General features: G+C 35.7%; 1 protein-coding gene across 1 annotated transcript in view; it reads right to left on the bottom strand.

Annotated features, from left to right (window-relative positions):
- Positions 1–5,994: 5,994 nt before the first annotated feature.
- Positions 5,995–12,900, bottom strand: part of LOC107728029 (kinesin light chain 2-like) — an 18,118-nt gene continuing 11,212 nt past the window's right edge. The window contains exons 6-14 of the mRNA XM_016538086.1: positions 12,172–12,345; positions 10,523–10,622; positions 10,040–10,089; positions 9,334–9,401; positions 9,141–9,249; positions 8,794–8,943; positions 8,198–8,322; positions 8,059–8,116; positions 5,995–7,302 (exon numbers count right to left, since the gene is read on the bottom strand). Coding sequence (XP_016393572.1) covers positions 7,219–7,302; positions 8,059–8,116; positions 8,198–8,322; positions 8,794–8,943; positions 9,141–9,249; positions 9,334–9,401; positions 10,040–10,089; positions 10,523–10,622; positions 12,172–12,345 — 918 coding nt within the window. The 3' untranslated portion in view covers positions 5,995–7,218. The remainder of the gene's footprint in view (positions 7,303–8,058; positions 8,117–8,197; positions 8,323–8,793; positions 8,944–9,140; positions 9,250–9,333; positions 9,402–10,039; positions 10,090–10,522; positions 10,623–12,171; positions 12,346–12,900) is intronic.

The following is a 12,900-nucleotide window of genomic DNA, read 5'->3' as shown; positions in this document are numbered from 1 at the left end:
GATGAGCTTTGTAAAAATCGACGCATTTCAGAAAGGCGGGGCATAGAGGAGAAACAGTAATGTACAGTATGTGGAAAATAATTTGTTTTTTTAACCTTAAACCGCATAAACACATTTCATTACACCAAATACACAAAATAATGTTCTTTTTTAGCAACGTCATATGACCCCTTTAAAATAACATGATAACAAATACAAGTTTGCAATATCAAGCAGCATAACGGACTGTTTTTGTACATTAACTGGAAGCGAATGACACTGCTGAAGCACAGCAGTATTTTACTGAAGCTCATGCCCTAGAAAAAAAGGGTGTAACGAAACCCTGGTTCACAGTTAGCATCTATTCTACATCCTATTTTCAGGCCAAACCCTTTTATAAAAATAGGTATGAACCTTTTTTTTTTCCTCACAAAAATTAGCATGAAACCAAAAAATAATTGGGGACCAACTGCAGTACCATCAGTCCCCTAAACATCATTTGCCAAAATGTGCAATTTTACAACCAGAGCACACCCCACACAACTGCATCCCGCAATGCAGTGCACTTGCCTTGACCTTACATTTGCAATGAACCGCTAGCGATAAATAAACCACGTTTTATGTGATCGGATCTAAGATGCTTTTATAAAATCAAAAATAGAAGGAAATGCAACATTTTTAAAACATATTTCAAATAACCATTTTCATATAACCGCATTTTTGAGATAAATGAAATTAGACATGCAATGTATTGAGGTCATGTAAAATATGTCTTGTACTAGTAACATTTATCGTTGCATACGACTTATAGAAAATAGCTGGAACTGTAACATATGCAGTAACATATGTGCGTATACGTGCATGTCTCTAATGTATATGAATAAGGTGAGATCGGTGAGCATTCATGTGTGTGTACAATGAAGGTTAGTGTGTGTGTGTTTGTGTGAGATGATCCTGTCCCACTGCAGTGGAAATGGCACCATAAGAAGGTCAAGCATAGAAAAAGGTGTGTTTGTGTGTGTGTGTGTGTGTTAGGGGAAGAGTCTGTGGTTGGAAAGTTACATGCACATGCTGTGAACCACATCGGACAAACAGAGAGGTGTGTGTGTGTGTGTGTGAATGTGAGTAGCACCTAATTCAGTAGCATCTTCACACACACTCTCTTTAACTTCCCCTGCTTTCACAAACACACAGAGGTGAGAATTCTTCAAATTATTTTTTAAAAAAGGTTTAGAAAAAACTGCGCACAAAGGGCAAAACCCTAAGATAAGCATTACTGTTGATCATACTGTTGTGCATAGCAACAGCCTAGCAACCACCTAAAAACCCTGATAACACGTAACATATAACAGTCAATATTCATGGACTTCACAATCTGTTGAAAGGTAAACTCAGACTGCATTTTCATTTTTAGGCACCTGTTGTGAACCAATCATTGTTCAAACCCGCTAACGAAGAAATGAACAATGTTTTTTTTACACACTATAAGGCAAAAGATGCAGTACGATTGATGAATCTGTGGGTCCTGCTAATGTTCCTCTTTGAAACTGAAAGGCTGAAGGCAATGAAAAGGTGCTTTTGTTGTTGTTGGAGAGAGAGAGAGACAATAGTCCAGTCGGCTGTGTGTCGCAGTGGTTTGTATGGATCGTCTTTGCGCGCTTGACCTTTTGACTGTGGAAAGCAGCCTTCACTGAAGTCATTGTCAGTAATGCTGTTATTAGAGTGGGTGTTTGACTGACACTGCATGAACGCGTGAACACATACAGGAATAGTTTACCAAATATGTCAATTCTGTCATCATTTATCCAAACTGTAACTAAATTGAAATGGAAAATGATATAAAACGTAGCTCTTAAATCTCAGTAACATTCAATCAAGGAGTATCAGAATGTGTTGCAACAGATTTGGTGACGTGTCTTGACGCACCATATTAAAACATGTATGGTTGTTCTTTTCAACGTTCAGTGCTATTGTATCGTATTGTCTTGTGTTATAATCAGTGCTGGGTAGTAACTGATTACAATACAGATTACAAATGACAGATTACAAAATTAGGTACTTGTAATTAGAGACTATTACATTTAAAAATTCTCATAATCGGATTACAGTTACTTTTTCATAGATTACATACTGTAATGTCATTGCCGTTTTATTGTTGTTCAGGTAACGCAGGGACTCCCAAACATTTTTGCCAGCTAAACCCCTTTGTTATAAAATGAAACTCTCTGACACAACAACACATTTGCATGTTGACAGTTCTCTGATGTTGTTCAGTAGTCACATTGACATGCAGGTACACAAATAAAATGTTCAAATTTTAAAATGATTTTTTTGACAAACACACACCCAAAAGTAATCTAAAAAAGTAGTCCGAAAACATGAGTAGCCTAACCTAGATTTCGATACTAACTACAATTTTCATCATGTAATCTGTAATCAGTATTGGATTACATTTGCAAGTAATCTAAAGCATAAACTCCTTTCATAATGCTTTTTGAGCTTGACTGCCCCATTCACTCAAATATAGCAGGGAAGATTTGTTGTAAACCATTTGTTTAATGTTTCGACATCACATATCCCCAATAAGAACTACGCCTCAGAAAGTGACAAGTTTGTTGAAGTTATGCAGTACCTTTCTCTCAATGATTTCGGCTGCGAGATGCTTCGCCTCTTGGAAGCTGAGGTGTCCCTCAGGGATCCGTACATCCTCTTTGAGGAGCCCGATCTGAAAGTGGACACGAATGGACCCCTGTGTGGAGGACTCGGGCCCCATGGACAGCAGAGAGAAAGTGCCTTAGAGAGAGAGAGGAGTTAACTCGGATCAAACGGCGCTCCTTTAGACGTTTGCAGGTTCACCACAGCTTACCTGCACTCGTCTCGGTGTTTCTTGAAGCGTTTTATAGCGATACTGCAATAATTTTTCCACTAATTGTTTATTGTTATGTACATATCATCATCAGAAAGTCTTTAAAAGCTTTTGGTGTTTGAAGGAAAGGCCCCCAAAGGTTCTTTCAAGTGCAAGGCAACAATTGAAACTAGCATTAACCTGCCTAAGATTAACATTAAGATTAAAGCTTAATATAGTCAAGCTCCGAAAGAGGAACTTACCAGAGACATGACTGCTGAAGTCAACGCTTTTTGGGCGGTGGTTTGCGTTGGCTGCCATTTTCTTCACTTTGGTGAGTTGGAACTAGCACATTTCGCAGCCCCGTTTCAGACGCTTCTGCCGCTGCTCTGGTTTCCTTGTGCGAGAGCTTCAGCAGACGAACGGCAGGCAGCTGAGACAGGAAGTTGACACTCAAACTTCAGTGTTTCTGTGTGTGACATGAGTGGGTCTGACGAGCTGCCCACCAAACGTAGACGTTATCTGATGAACTTTAAAACTGTAGGAAACTCAAGGCAAATATGGCAGCACTGGGGTCAATATCACTATCATTTTATGTTGGGCATAAACATAACATTAACATAAACGTGCTACAGAGATGCAACCCCACACTCTGATATTTAAAAAAACAAAACAAAACAACTAAAGAACTAATAACTTTTGAACAATTAGGGAGTTTTCTTTTCTGGAAGGACAGATAGACGGAATGATAGACAGATGGATGGATAACAATAGACAGACAGACATATAGATCAGATAAATAGATAGAACGATGGAACAATAGACAGACAGAAAGAATGACAGAGAACGATAGATAGATAGATAGATATGAGATAGATAGATAGATCGAAAGATAGATAGATAGATAGATAGATAGATATGAGATAGATAGATAGGCAGAAATACAGATAGATAGATATATAGATAGATAGATAGGCAGAAATACAGATAGACAGATAGAAAGGCAGAACAACAGATAGATAGATAAAGATAGGCAGAACAACAGATAGATAGATAGATAGATAGATAGATAGATAGATAGATAGATAGATAGATAGATAGATAGATAGATAGATAGATAGATAGATAGATAGATAGATAGATAGATAGATAGATAGATAGATAGATAGATAGATAGATAGATAGATAGATAGATAGATAGATAGATAGATAGATAGATAGATAGATAGATAGATAGATAGATAGATAGATAGATAGATAGATAGATAGATAGATAGATAGATAGATAGATAGATAGATAGATAGATAGATAGATAGATAGATAGATAGATAGATAGATAGATAGATAGATAGATAGATAGATAGATAGATAGATAGATAGATAGATAGATAGATAGATAGATAGATAGATAGATAGATAGATAGATAGATAGATAGATAGATAGATAGATAGATAGATAGATAGATAGATAGATAGATAGATAGATAGATAGATAGATAGATAGATAGATAGATAGATAGATAGATAGATAGATAGATAGATAGATAGATAGATAGATAGATAGATAGATAGATAGATAGATAGATAGATAGATAGATAGATAGATAGATAGATAGATAGATAGATAGATAGATAGATAGATAGATAGATAGATAGATAGATAGATAGATAGATAGATAGATAGATAGATAGATAGATAGATAGATAGATAGATAGATAGATAGATAGATAGATAGATAGATAGATAGATAGATAGATAGATAGATAGATAGATAGATAGATAGATAGATAGATAGATAGATAGATAGATAGATAGATAGATAGATAGATAGATAGATAGATAGATAGATAGATAGATAGATAGATAGATAGATAGATAGATAGATAGATAGATAGATAGATAGATAGATAGATAGATAGATAGATAGATAGATAGATAGATAGATAGATAGATAGATAGATAGATAGATAGATAGATAGATAGATAGATAGATAGATAGATAGATAGATAGATAGATAGATAGATAGATAGATAGATAGATAGATAGATAGATAGATAGATAGATAGATAGGCAGAAATACAGATAGATATATAGATAGGCAGAAAGATAGATAGGCAGAAATACAGATAGATAGATAGATAGGCAGAACGATAGATAGGCAGAAAAACAGATAGAACGATAGATAGGCAGAAAAACAGATAGATAGATAGATGTTGTATGGTTATCAAGCCCTTATAATAAGGACACAAACAAACATTAATTTGGTTTGAAAAGCAGAGTTTATTTCGAACCTTTTATTAAAACATACAGGAGGTTGGCCCCGTTCACAAGTGAAATGCATCTCTGAGGAAGGACTACATTCTGCAGAGCTGCTGCCAGACGTGTTCCCTCACAGCTGATCTGCGGACGACGGGCTGCTTCTAACAACGCTACGCTTTCTGAGCGGGACGGGGGCGCTGTTCTGAGATCAGTGCAGAAGGGCAGCACAATCTAACCGCTGAGACGCATGTTAATAACGGTCACGTGGCGAGAGGAAGGCATCAGAAAACAAGAGCCAAAGGTGGGTCACATTCATAAGTGGTGTAAACACGGCATTATTACAAACTACACAACTGTTTGTGCTAGCATGAGGAGGATACAAGTGTGTGTGTGTGTGTGTGTGTGGTCGTGAGTGAGTCAAAAATTCAGTATTTTACAATCATTCGTATATCGCTCCGATTCCGGACTTTTTCTTCTCTCATCACTCGAGCACTTTCTAGAACCCTTATTTTTGTTCAGCTCATCGAAACGTAATCATTAGCATCTAACTTTTAGCAATACATTCTGTTTGAGAAAATCTCACAAACCATGTCAATTGTCATATTTCACCGCAAAGTAAACAATTACAAAATTGGAGAAATATATAGATTTAAGAATATTTTAAGGAAAATTGAGCATAAGACCAATAAGACGTTTAGCATTGTGACATTAATTACAACTAAGCACATTTAATCCCCTAAATTCTCAATAATGTAATACCGTAACTTACAAAATTACTGCACAATGTCAAATAAATTACATTTCAATTATGAATTATTAATTGTAATAGTATTTGTTGTATTCCTTATTTTTAGGTTTTTAATGTATAGCTATAGAGAGAATATTTTTTGTTTTTGTAATTAGAAATTGGAGGGAAAATGTGCTTAACTAATGAAAGTAATGTTACAATACAAAGAACAACAACAACAAAAAATGACTTTATGGAAAATGTGATTGCATATGATTTGAGGTGAAATATGACTCATTTATTCATGAGATTCACCCATTTGTATGGCTGGTTCCCAAAGCTAGTGTCGTCTGCACATTCAGAGATCACTCGCCTCCGATGAACACAAGAAAAATCATTCAAATAAACCAAAAATCAAACACACACATCCTTAATCAATGCAAAAAAATCACATGAAGGTGCAAACGTTTACATACAAGTACACTAAGACATTTGCAATTTATTAACATGAAAAGATAAAACAAAAACGAGAGGATTTGTCCGTTTTAGCCACATTCTAGTGGCTGGAAAATCATATAAAATGAAAAACACGTCACATTTTAAACTGATGGAAAATTCCAGTTATACAGGTTTGGCGTTTTCCACCGACTCATCCGATTTTTTTCGGAGTTTGACTTGCAATCAGATAAAATGACTGAGCGTTTGAATTCTGAATCTAGATTGGCTAATAAATAAGAGCTTTATATCAGCTTTAAATCGTAAAGCAGAAATCCTTCATTGCAGCGTTCAATGCGATTTCCAGTCGCTCCAGGACAGACATCCAGCTACAGTGTAAACGAAATACTTGTGCGCTAATTTTGCAAAACGAAAAGACCTTAAATAATTTAAATCATTATATACATCAAACTCAGACGGCAAACGTGAGGTCGTACCAGTCAGTGCTCTCGAATTTCAACTCCTCCTCTAACGCTCATATTTTTCGTAAGTGCATTCGCAGGAGTTTTCCGCACCGTTTCAACTTAGCGAGGTCGTTTTGTGGAAGTTGTTAGCATCTACTATATATGAACTTTATGTTTTCTAAATGGCAAACGTATGCTTTGATGACTTGATCGTTGTATGCTAAACTACGCGGTTTTGACGCCATGCGATGATGCCGTTTCACCACTGGATGTCTGTGGTCTAGTAGGTGATAGCGTGCTACATTGCGTTTGATCTCGCTAATGGCGAAGCAGAGAGACGAAGGCCAGATTTTGCAAGCGATGTGAAACTAAAAGACATGTTTTTGCTTTTAAGATTTTTTCTTAGGGAAACGTTTGGAATGAGGATCATTTGATGATATTTTCGATTCAAGTAGGTAGCAAACAGCCTCTCCGTTTGGTTCCTTTTCCACGTCCAGACGTCGTTTCTAACTGATCAGAGAGCTGCGTCTGGTCAGGTCCACATTACTAGCGCTCAGTCCTCTGGATTCTGACAGACCGCTGTTAGACTCCTGAAGACACACAAACACACAAAAGTTTTATCATGCAGCAATACTGTGGAAATACACAATTTTAAACACCGCATGAAAGTTTACTGCAAACAAGATTTAAAAGCATCTAAATGCTTAATGTTCTTAATCTTACTGTGAAAAATTCATTTGTGCATGTCATTCTAAATCTCATTGTTTTAAAGTAAATTTATTTGATCAAAAATACAGTAAAATTGTGAAATATTATTACAATTCAAAATAGCTGTTTTCTATGTGAATATATTTAAAAATGTAATTTATTCCTGTGATGCAAAGCTGAATTTTCAGCATCATTACTCTAGTCTTCAGTGTCACATGATCTTCAGAAATCATTCTGTTATGCTGATTTGCTGCTTAAGAAACAGTACATGTGATCCTGGAGCACAAAACCAGTCATAAGTAGCACAGGTATATTTGTAGCAATAGCCAAAAGTAATAGTGCGTAATATTATTACAATTCAAAATAGCTGTTTTCTATGTGAATATATTTAAAAATGTAATTTATTCCTGTGATGCAAAGCTGAATTTTCAGCATCATTACTCTAGTCTTCAGTGTCACATGATCTTCAGAAATCATTCTGTTATGCTGATTTGCTGCTTAAGAAACAGTACATGTGATCCTGGAGCACAAAACCAGTCATAAGTAGCACAGGTATATTTGTAGCAATAGCCAAATCCTTCAGAAATCATTCTAATATTCTGATTTGCTGCTCAAGAAACATTTCTGATTATACACACCTGTGAGGTTTCTTCTGCGCTCTTGTTGAGGAAATTTAAGGAGCTCGCCCTCTTCATCCTTTTGAACCAAACAACATCAGCAGTTAGAGCATCATGTCTAATGCTTGATTTGTTCTTTGGAGAAGTGCTCGAGTCTCACCCGGGGTTGCGTGGCTCCTGAGGGCCGCTGCCCTGCAGCTTCTTCACCAGCATCTCACTGCTGCGGCGCAGCGCTTCACGAATCTTCCCGAACGAGCCGCTCCTGCGCAGGCCGCCGTTACCATCCTGCGCCCACAATATATGATCAACTTCAAGATGTATATTTAAACGCACAATACCAGTCAAAAATTATGAATAAATGAGATTTTTTTTATTTTTTATATATGATGTTTTTGAAGTCTCTTCTGGAACTTTGGAATGGTAGAGTATCACAGCTTTTCAACACTGATGATAATCAGAAATGTTTCTCGAGCAGCAAATCAGCGTATCAGAATGATTTCTGAAGATCATGTGACACTGAAGACTGGAGTAATGATGCTGGAAATTCAGCTTTGATCACAGGAATAAATTACATTCTAAAATATATTCACATAGAAAACAGCTCTTTTGAATTGTAATAATATTTCACAATTTTACTGTATTTTTAATTCAATAAATGGAGCCTTGGTGAGCTTAAGAGAATTATTTCAAAAACATTACACAATATTTGCATAAAAGATTGGAACAAAAAACAATGGCTCCGCGGGCTGCACTGACCCCGTTCCACTCGGCTTCGTCTCCATCACAGTCTCCTCGGGGGCCTCCGGGGCCGTTTACTCCGTCCCGACTCTGACGTCTGTCTCCTCCAGCACAACCTCCGTCCTTCAGCAGCTCCACCACCTTACTCTGATTAATGGCATCGATGCCCTGACAGACACAATGAGCTTTCACGTCATGGTGTTATTTCTAGAGTTGTCAGTCAATCCAAATAATGAATGAAAGGTACAAGTAGAATAGAGAAGTCAGTGAGGTTTTCTTAACAGCGTTCTCTTCCTGTACGAGTCATCTGCACAGGAAGTCAACCTCAGGTTTTGTAGGTCGAGCATCAGGTGGGAAATCAGTACCTGTTTACGGGTTTTCGTCGTACACTCCTCCAACGTCTCGGCGGCCTCCAGTTTGCCCTGCCGGCGGTACAGCGCGCCCAGACTCTTCAGCGTGGTGTTAACAGTGGGGCTGCTCGAGAGAAACGTCCAGAAAATCACTCCAAAACACGGAGTCCTCCACACTCTGATACCCATAATCCTCTGAGGGACTCACCTGTCCACTTTGCAGGCTTTGTACCAGCTGCCGTATTCACCGTACGGACCCGAGTCCTTCCTCTTACCCTGGAAATAAGCATCAGACAAACTCAAATCATTTCATACTGAACACACAGATTAAAATATAATGAAATGAGAGCATTAAAAATGATAATAATAATATAAGAGAATCAGGTAAAAAAAAAATGATAATAATAATATAAGAGAATCAGGTAAAAAAAATAAAAATAAATAATAATAAGAGAATCAGGCTGAATTGTTGTATTGAAGAATACAATTTAATATATTTTTCTGTTTAGTACTTGTTTATTGTTGTAAACCAGAAATGTCATATAGCTTAAATATAATCAATATAGATATGTGTATTAATATATACATCATATTTAATACATGATTTTTTAATGTGCTTGAAAATAGTCTTTTTTGCTCACCAAGGCTGCATTTATTTGCTCAAAAATACAGTAAAAACTAAATTTAAAATAACTTTTCTATTTGAATAGGTTGTAAAATGTAATTTATTCCTGTTATCAAAGCAAAGATCAATTTAATGCATCCGTGCTAAAGTACAACTTTCTGAAATTAAAAAAATGTTTATATATATACACATATACACACACACACACGTTTTTACATTTAAATACATTCATACAAATATTTACATTTAAATAAATTCACGTAAATATATAATTTAAAGCCTATAATACCTTGCTTTCTTCTCTTTCCTCTGCATGCATCCAGATTGGTTTGTTATCATCTGAGGAGTACAAAAATAATTTTCTTTTTTTTTTAAAAAAGGCATTTTGTTGTGATTAATTCAATATTGTTACTTTTTTCTAACAACTTTCCCTGCATGGCATCAGATCGCAGACTAGTGGCTAGTCTTCTTTTAACCATAACTAGCTTGTTGAAGCTTTCAGGAAGAGCAGGTGGATGTTTGAGCGTAATCCTGTAAGCGTCTGATTGGCTTAAAAGGCTGTGATGTCACAATAGACGGATTAGAGACAAAACCTCTGAAAGATCAAACATCTCACCACGTCGTCCTGACAAAAACCGATCATGAATTACAATTAAAAATTAGTCCATTCTTAGAAAAACACATGATTTACATTTTTAAAAAAGTTAATGCAAGTCACATAAAATGAACATGCATATATGAATATATGGTTTGTGTGATGCTAAATACATACTGTTGACAGATCCGAACTCTTTCTCATGCGCGCGGGTCAGGATCTCCTTGTAAAGCGTCTCTGCGTCTTTGAACTTGCCCTGTTTCAGGTAACACGTGGCCTGTGGAGGAAACACAATCACGATCAACGAGCTTCAGACAGAACAATGCTCTCGACTTTTCAGATCCAAAGCCAGAGGGCTTGTTCTTGGTCACTGCGTCCGCACTTTCTCCAGATCTTGATCTTTACTGACCTCCAATATTTACTTTCACAGATAAACACGAGAGCAGGAGACATTCAGGACGTGATATATTAGAAGCAAATTTGATTCAGAAAGTTTAATTCTGTTTATTTGCTCTCAAAAAGCTCAGTGATTCTCTTCTTTGCATGCTGTGTTCGTTTGGATTGAAGCATTTGTGAGAATACAAAATCACGTTGTAATGGCAGGATAATTGTATTCATGTGCGCAAAAGACATGACTGTGATACAATACTCAGCGCTGCAACCTTTGATGCAATGCGATTAGATCTAAAAACAATGAATCAACACATTTCATGATTAGTTAATCATGCCAGGTCCACATGTAATACTTATTTCATATGCGAAGATGTTAGCCAATCACAGCAGTGGGTGTTCACATTAAATCTTCAGAGAGACACGCCCCTTTAAGCAGTTGGGCTAAAATAAGGGCGGAAAACGGCCACGCATATTATTCGTGAATTATAACAAAATAAATATTTAAAAAACAATGGGTAAAAATATGACCATTTCAGATTAAATTAAAAAAATTTAAATATAAAAATATACAGAGGAAATTGAGATAAATAAGATATAATAATAAGATGTATTACCATAAATAATAAGATATATTTATTGCTTGTTTATTGAACTGTTGTGCCATACTGCTTAATTATTAATATAAGTACATATAGACAATATAAATAATACTTACTAAATATACATTTTATATATATATATATATATATATATATACACACATACACAAATGTATTTACATTAATATAAACAAAAAAAAATAAAAGTCTAAAATCAGGATAGAAAATGTCATTTTTCTGTCATTTGTCATTTCTAAATTATAAATAATTTTTGATGTAAAAATCCTACTAGCATTATAAGTGCACCTCAGGAAACATTATAAAATAATAATAATAATAAATGTAATTCATCACCCCTTTAACCCTCATGTTGAGAGGATTTTTTTTGTTAATGTTAATGTTATTGCTCTGGAGAATAACCTGCTGACTTCGCTCACACAGGGTATAACCACCACCCAAAACTTGATGTACTTTTTAGGATTTTTTTCTTTCCACACTTCGTTACACTTGTGGTGTTCCTGGTCAAAAATGACTGGCCTACAAAAAATTGCTTGCATATTGGGTTCAAATATCGGATTCAATCTTTTTTCGACTTGTTTTCTTTCAGTTAGCACAGGTTTTGTATTTCTGAATTAATGCACCAAATATTTTGAGTGAATACTGCCAAAATTATTCACAAATAATGTTTTTTTTTCACTCATAAACTGAGGTGTGTGAGCCATCTAGAAAACTAGATTGAATCCAAGATTTGGTAATTAGGTAAAGATTTCCAGCACAGAAAAAGAGTTTAAAAACACAGCTGTATGAGTTGTAGTTGAGTGGGTCTGGCCTCACCAGGTTGTTTTTGGTCTTGGCCACATTGGGGTCGTCGGAGCCCAGTTTGTTCTCGTAGATCTCGAGCGCCCTGCGGTAATAATACTCCACTTCCTCATATTTGCCCTGATTCTGACACAACAGGGCCAGATTATTGAGCTGCTTCGCCACGTCAGGGTGGAATTTACCCAGAACCTGCAAACACACATGCACATATGTGACCTCAAAACCAGTCATAAGGGTCCATTTTTTAAAAATTGAGATTTATACATCATCTGGAAGCTGAATAAATAAGCTTTCCATTGATGTATGGTTTGTTAGGACAGGACAATATTTGGCTGAGATACAACTATTTGAAAATCTGGAATCTGAGGGTGCAAAAAAAATCAAAATATTGAGAAAATCGCCTTTAAAGTTGTCCAAATGAAGTTCTTAGTGATGCATATGTGACTGCATCACAAAAGCAGTCTTAAGTCGCTGGGGTATATTTGTAGCAATAGCCAACAATACATTGTATGGGCCAAAATTATTGATTTTTCTTTTCATGCCAAAAATCATTAGGATATTAAGTAAAGATCATGTTCCATGAAGATATTTTGTAAATTTTCTACTGTAAATATATCAAAACTTAATTTTTGATCAGTAATATGCATTGCTAAGAACTTCATTTGGACAACTTTAAAGATGATTTTCTCAATATTTAGATTTTTTAGCTCCCTCAGATTCCAGATTTTCAAATAGTTGTATCTC

This window comes from Sinocyclocheilus rhinocerous, unplaced genomic scaffold, assembly GCF_001515625.1.
Source record: "Sinocyclocheilus rhinocerous isolate Xijiao unplaced genomic scaffold, SAMN03320098_v1.1 scaffold1900, whole genome shotgun sequence".
Lineage (NCBI taxonomy): Eukaryota > Metazoa > Chordata > Actinopteri > Cypriniformes > Cyprinidae > Sinocyclocheilus > Sinocyclocheilus rhinocerous.
Note: the sequence above shows the minus strand (reverse complement) of the source record. Positions and strands in the feature narration are given on the sequence as shown.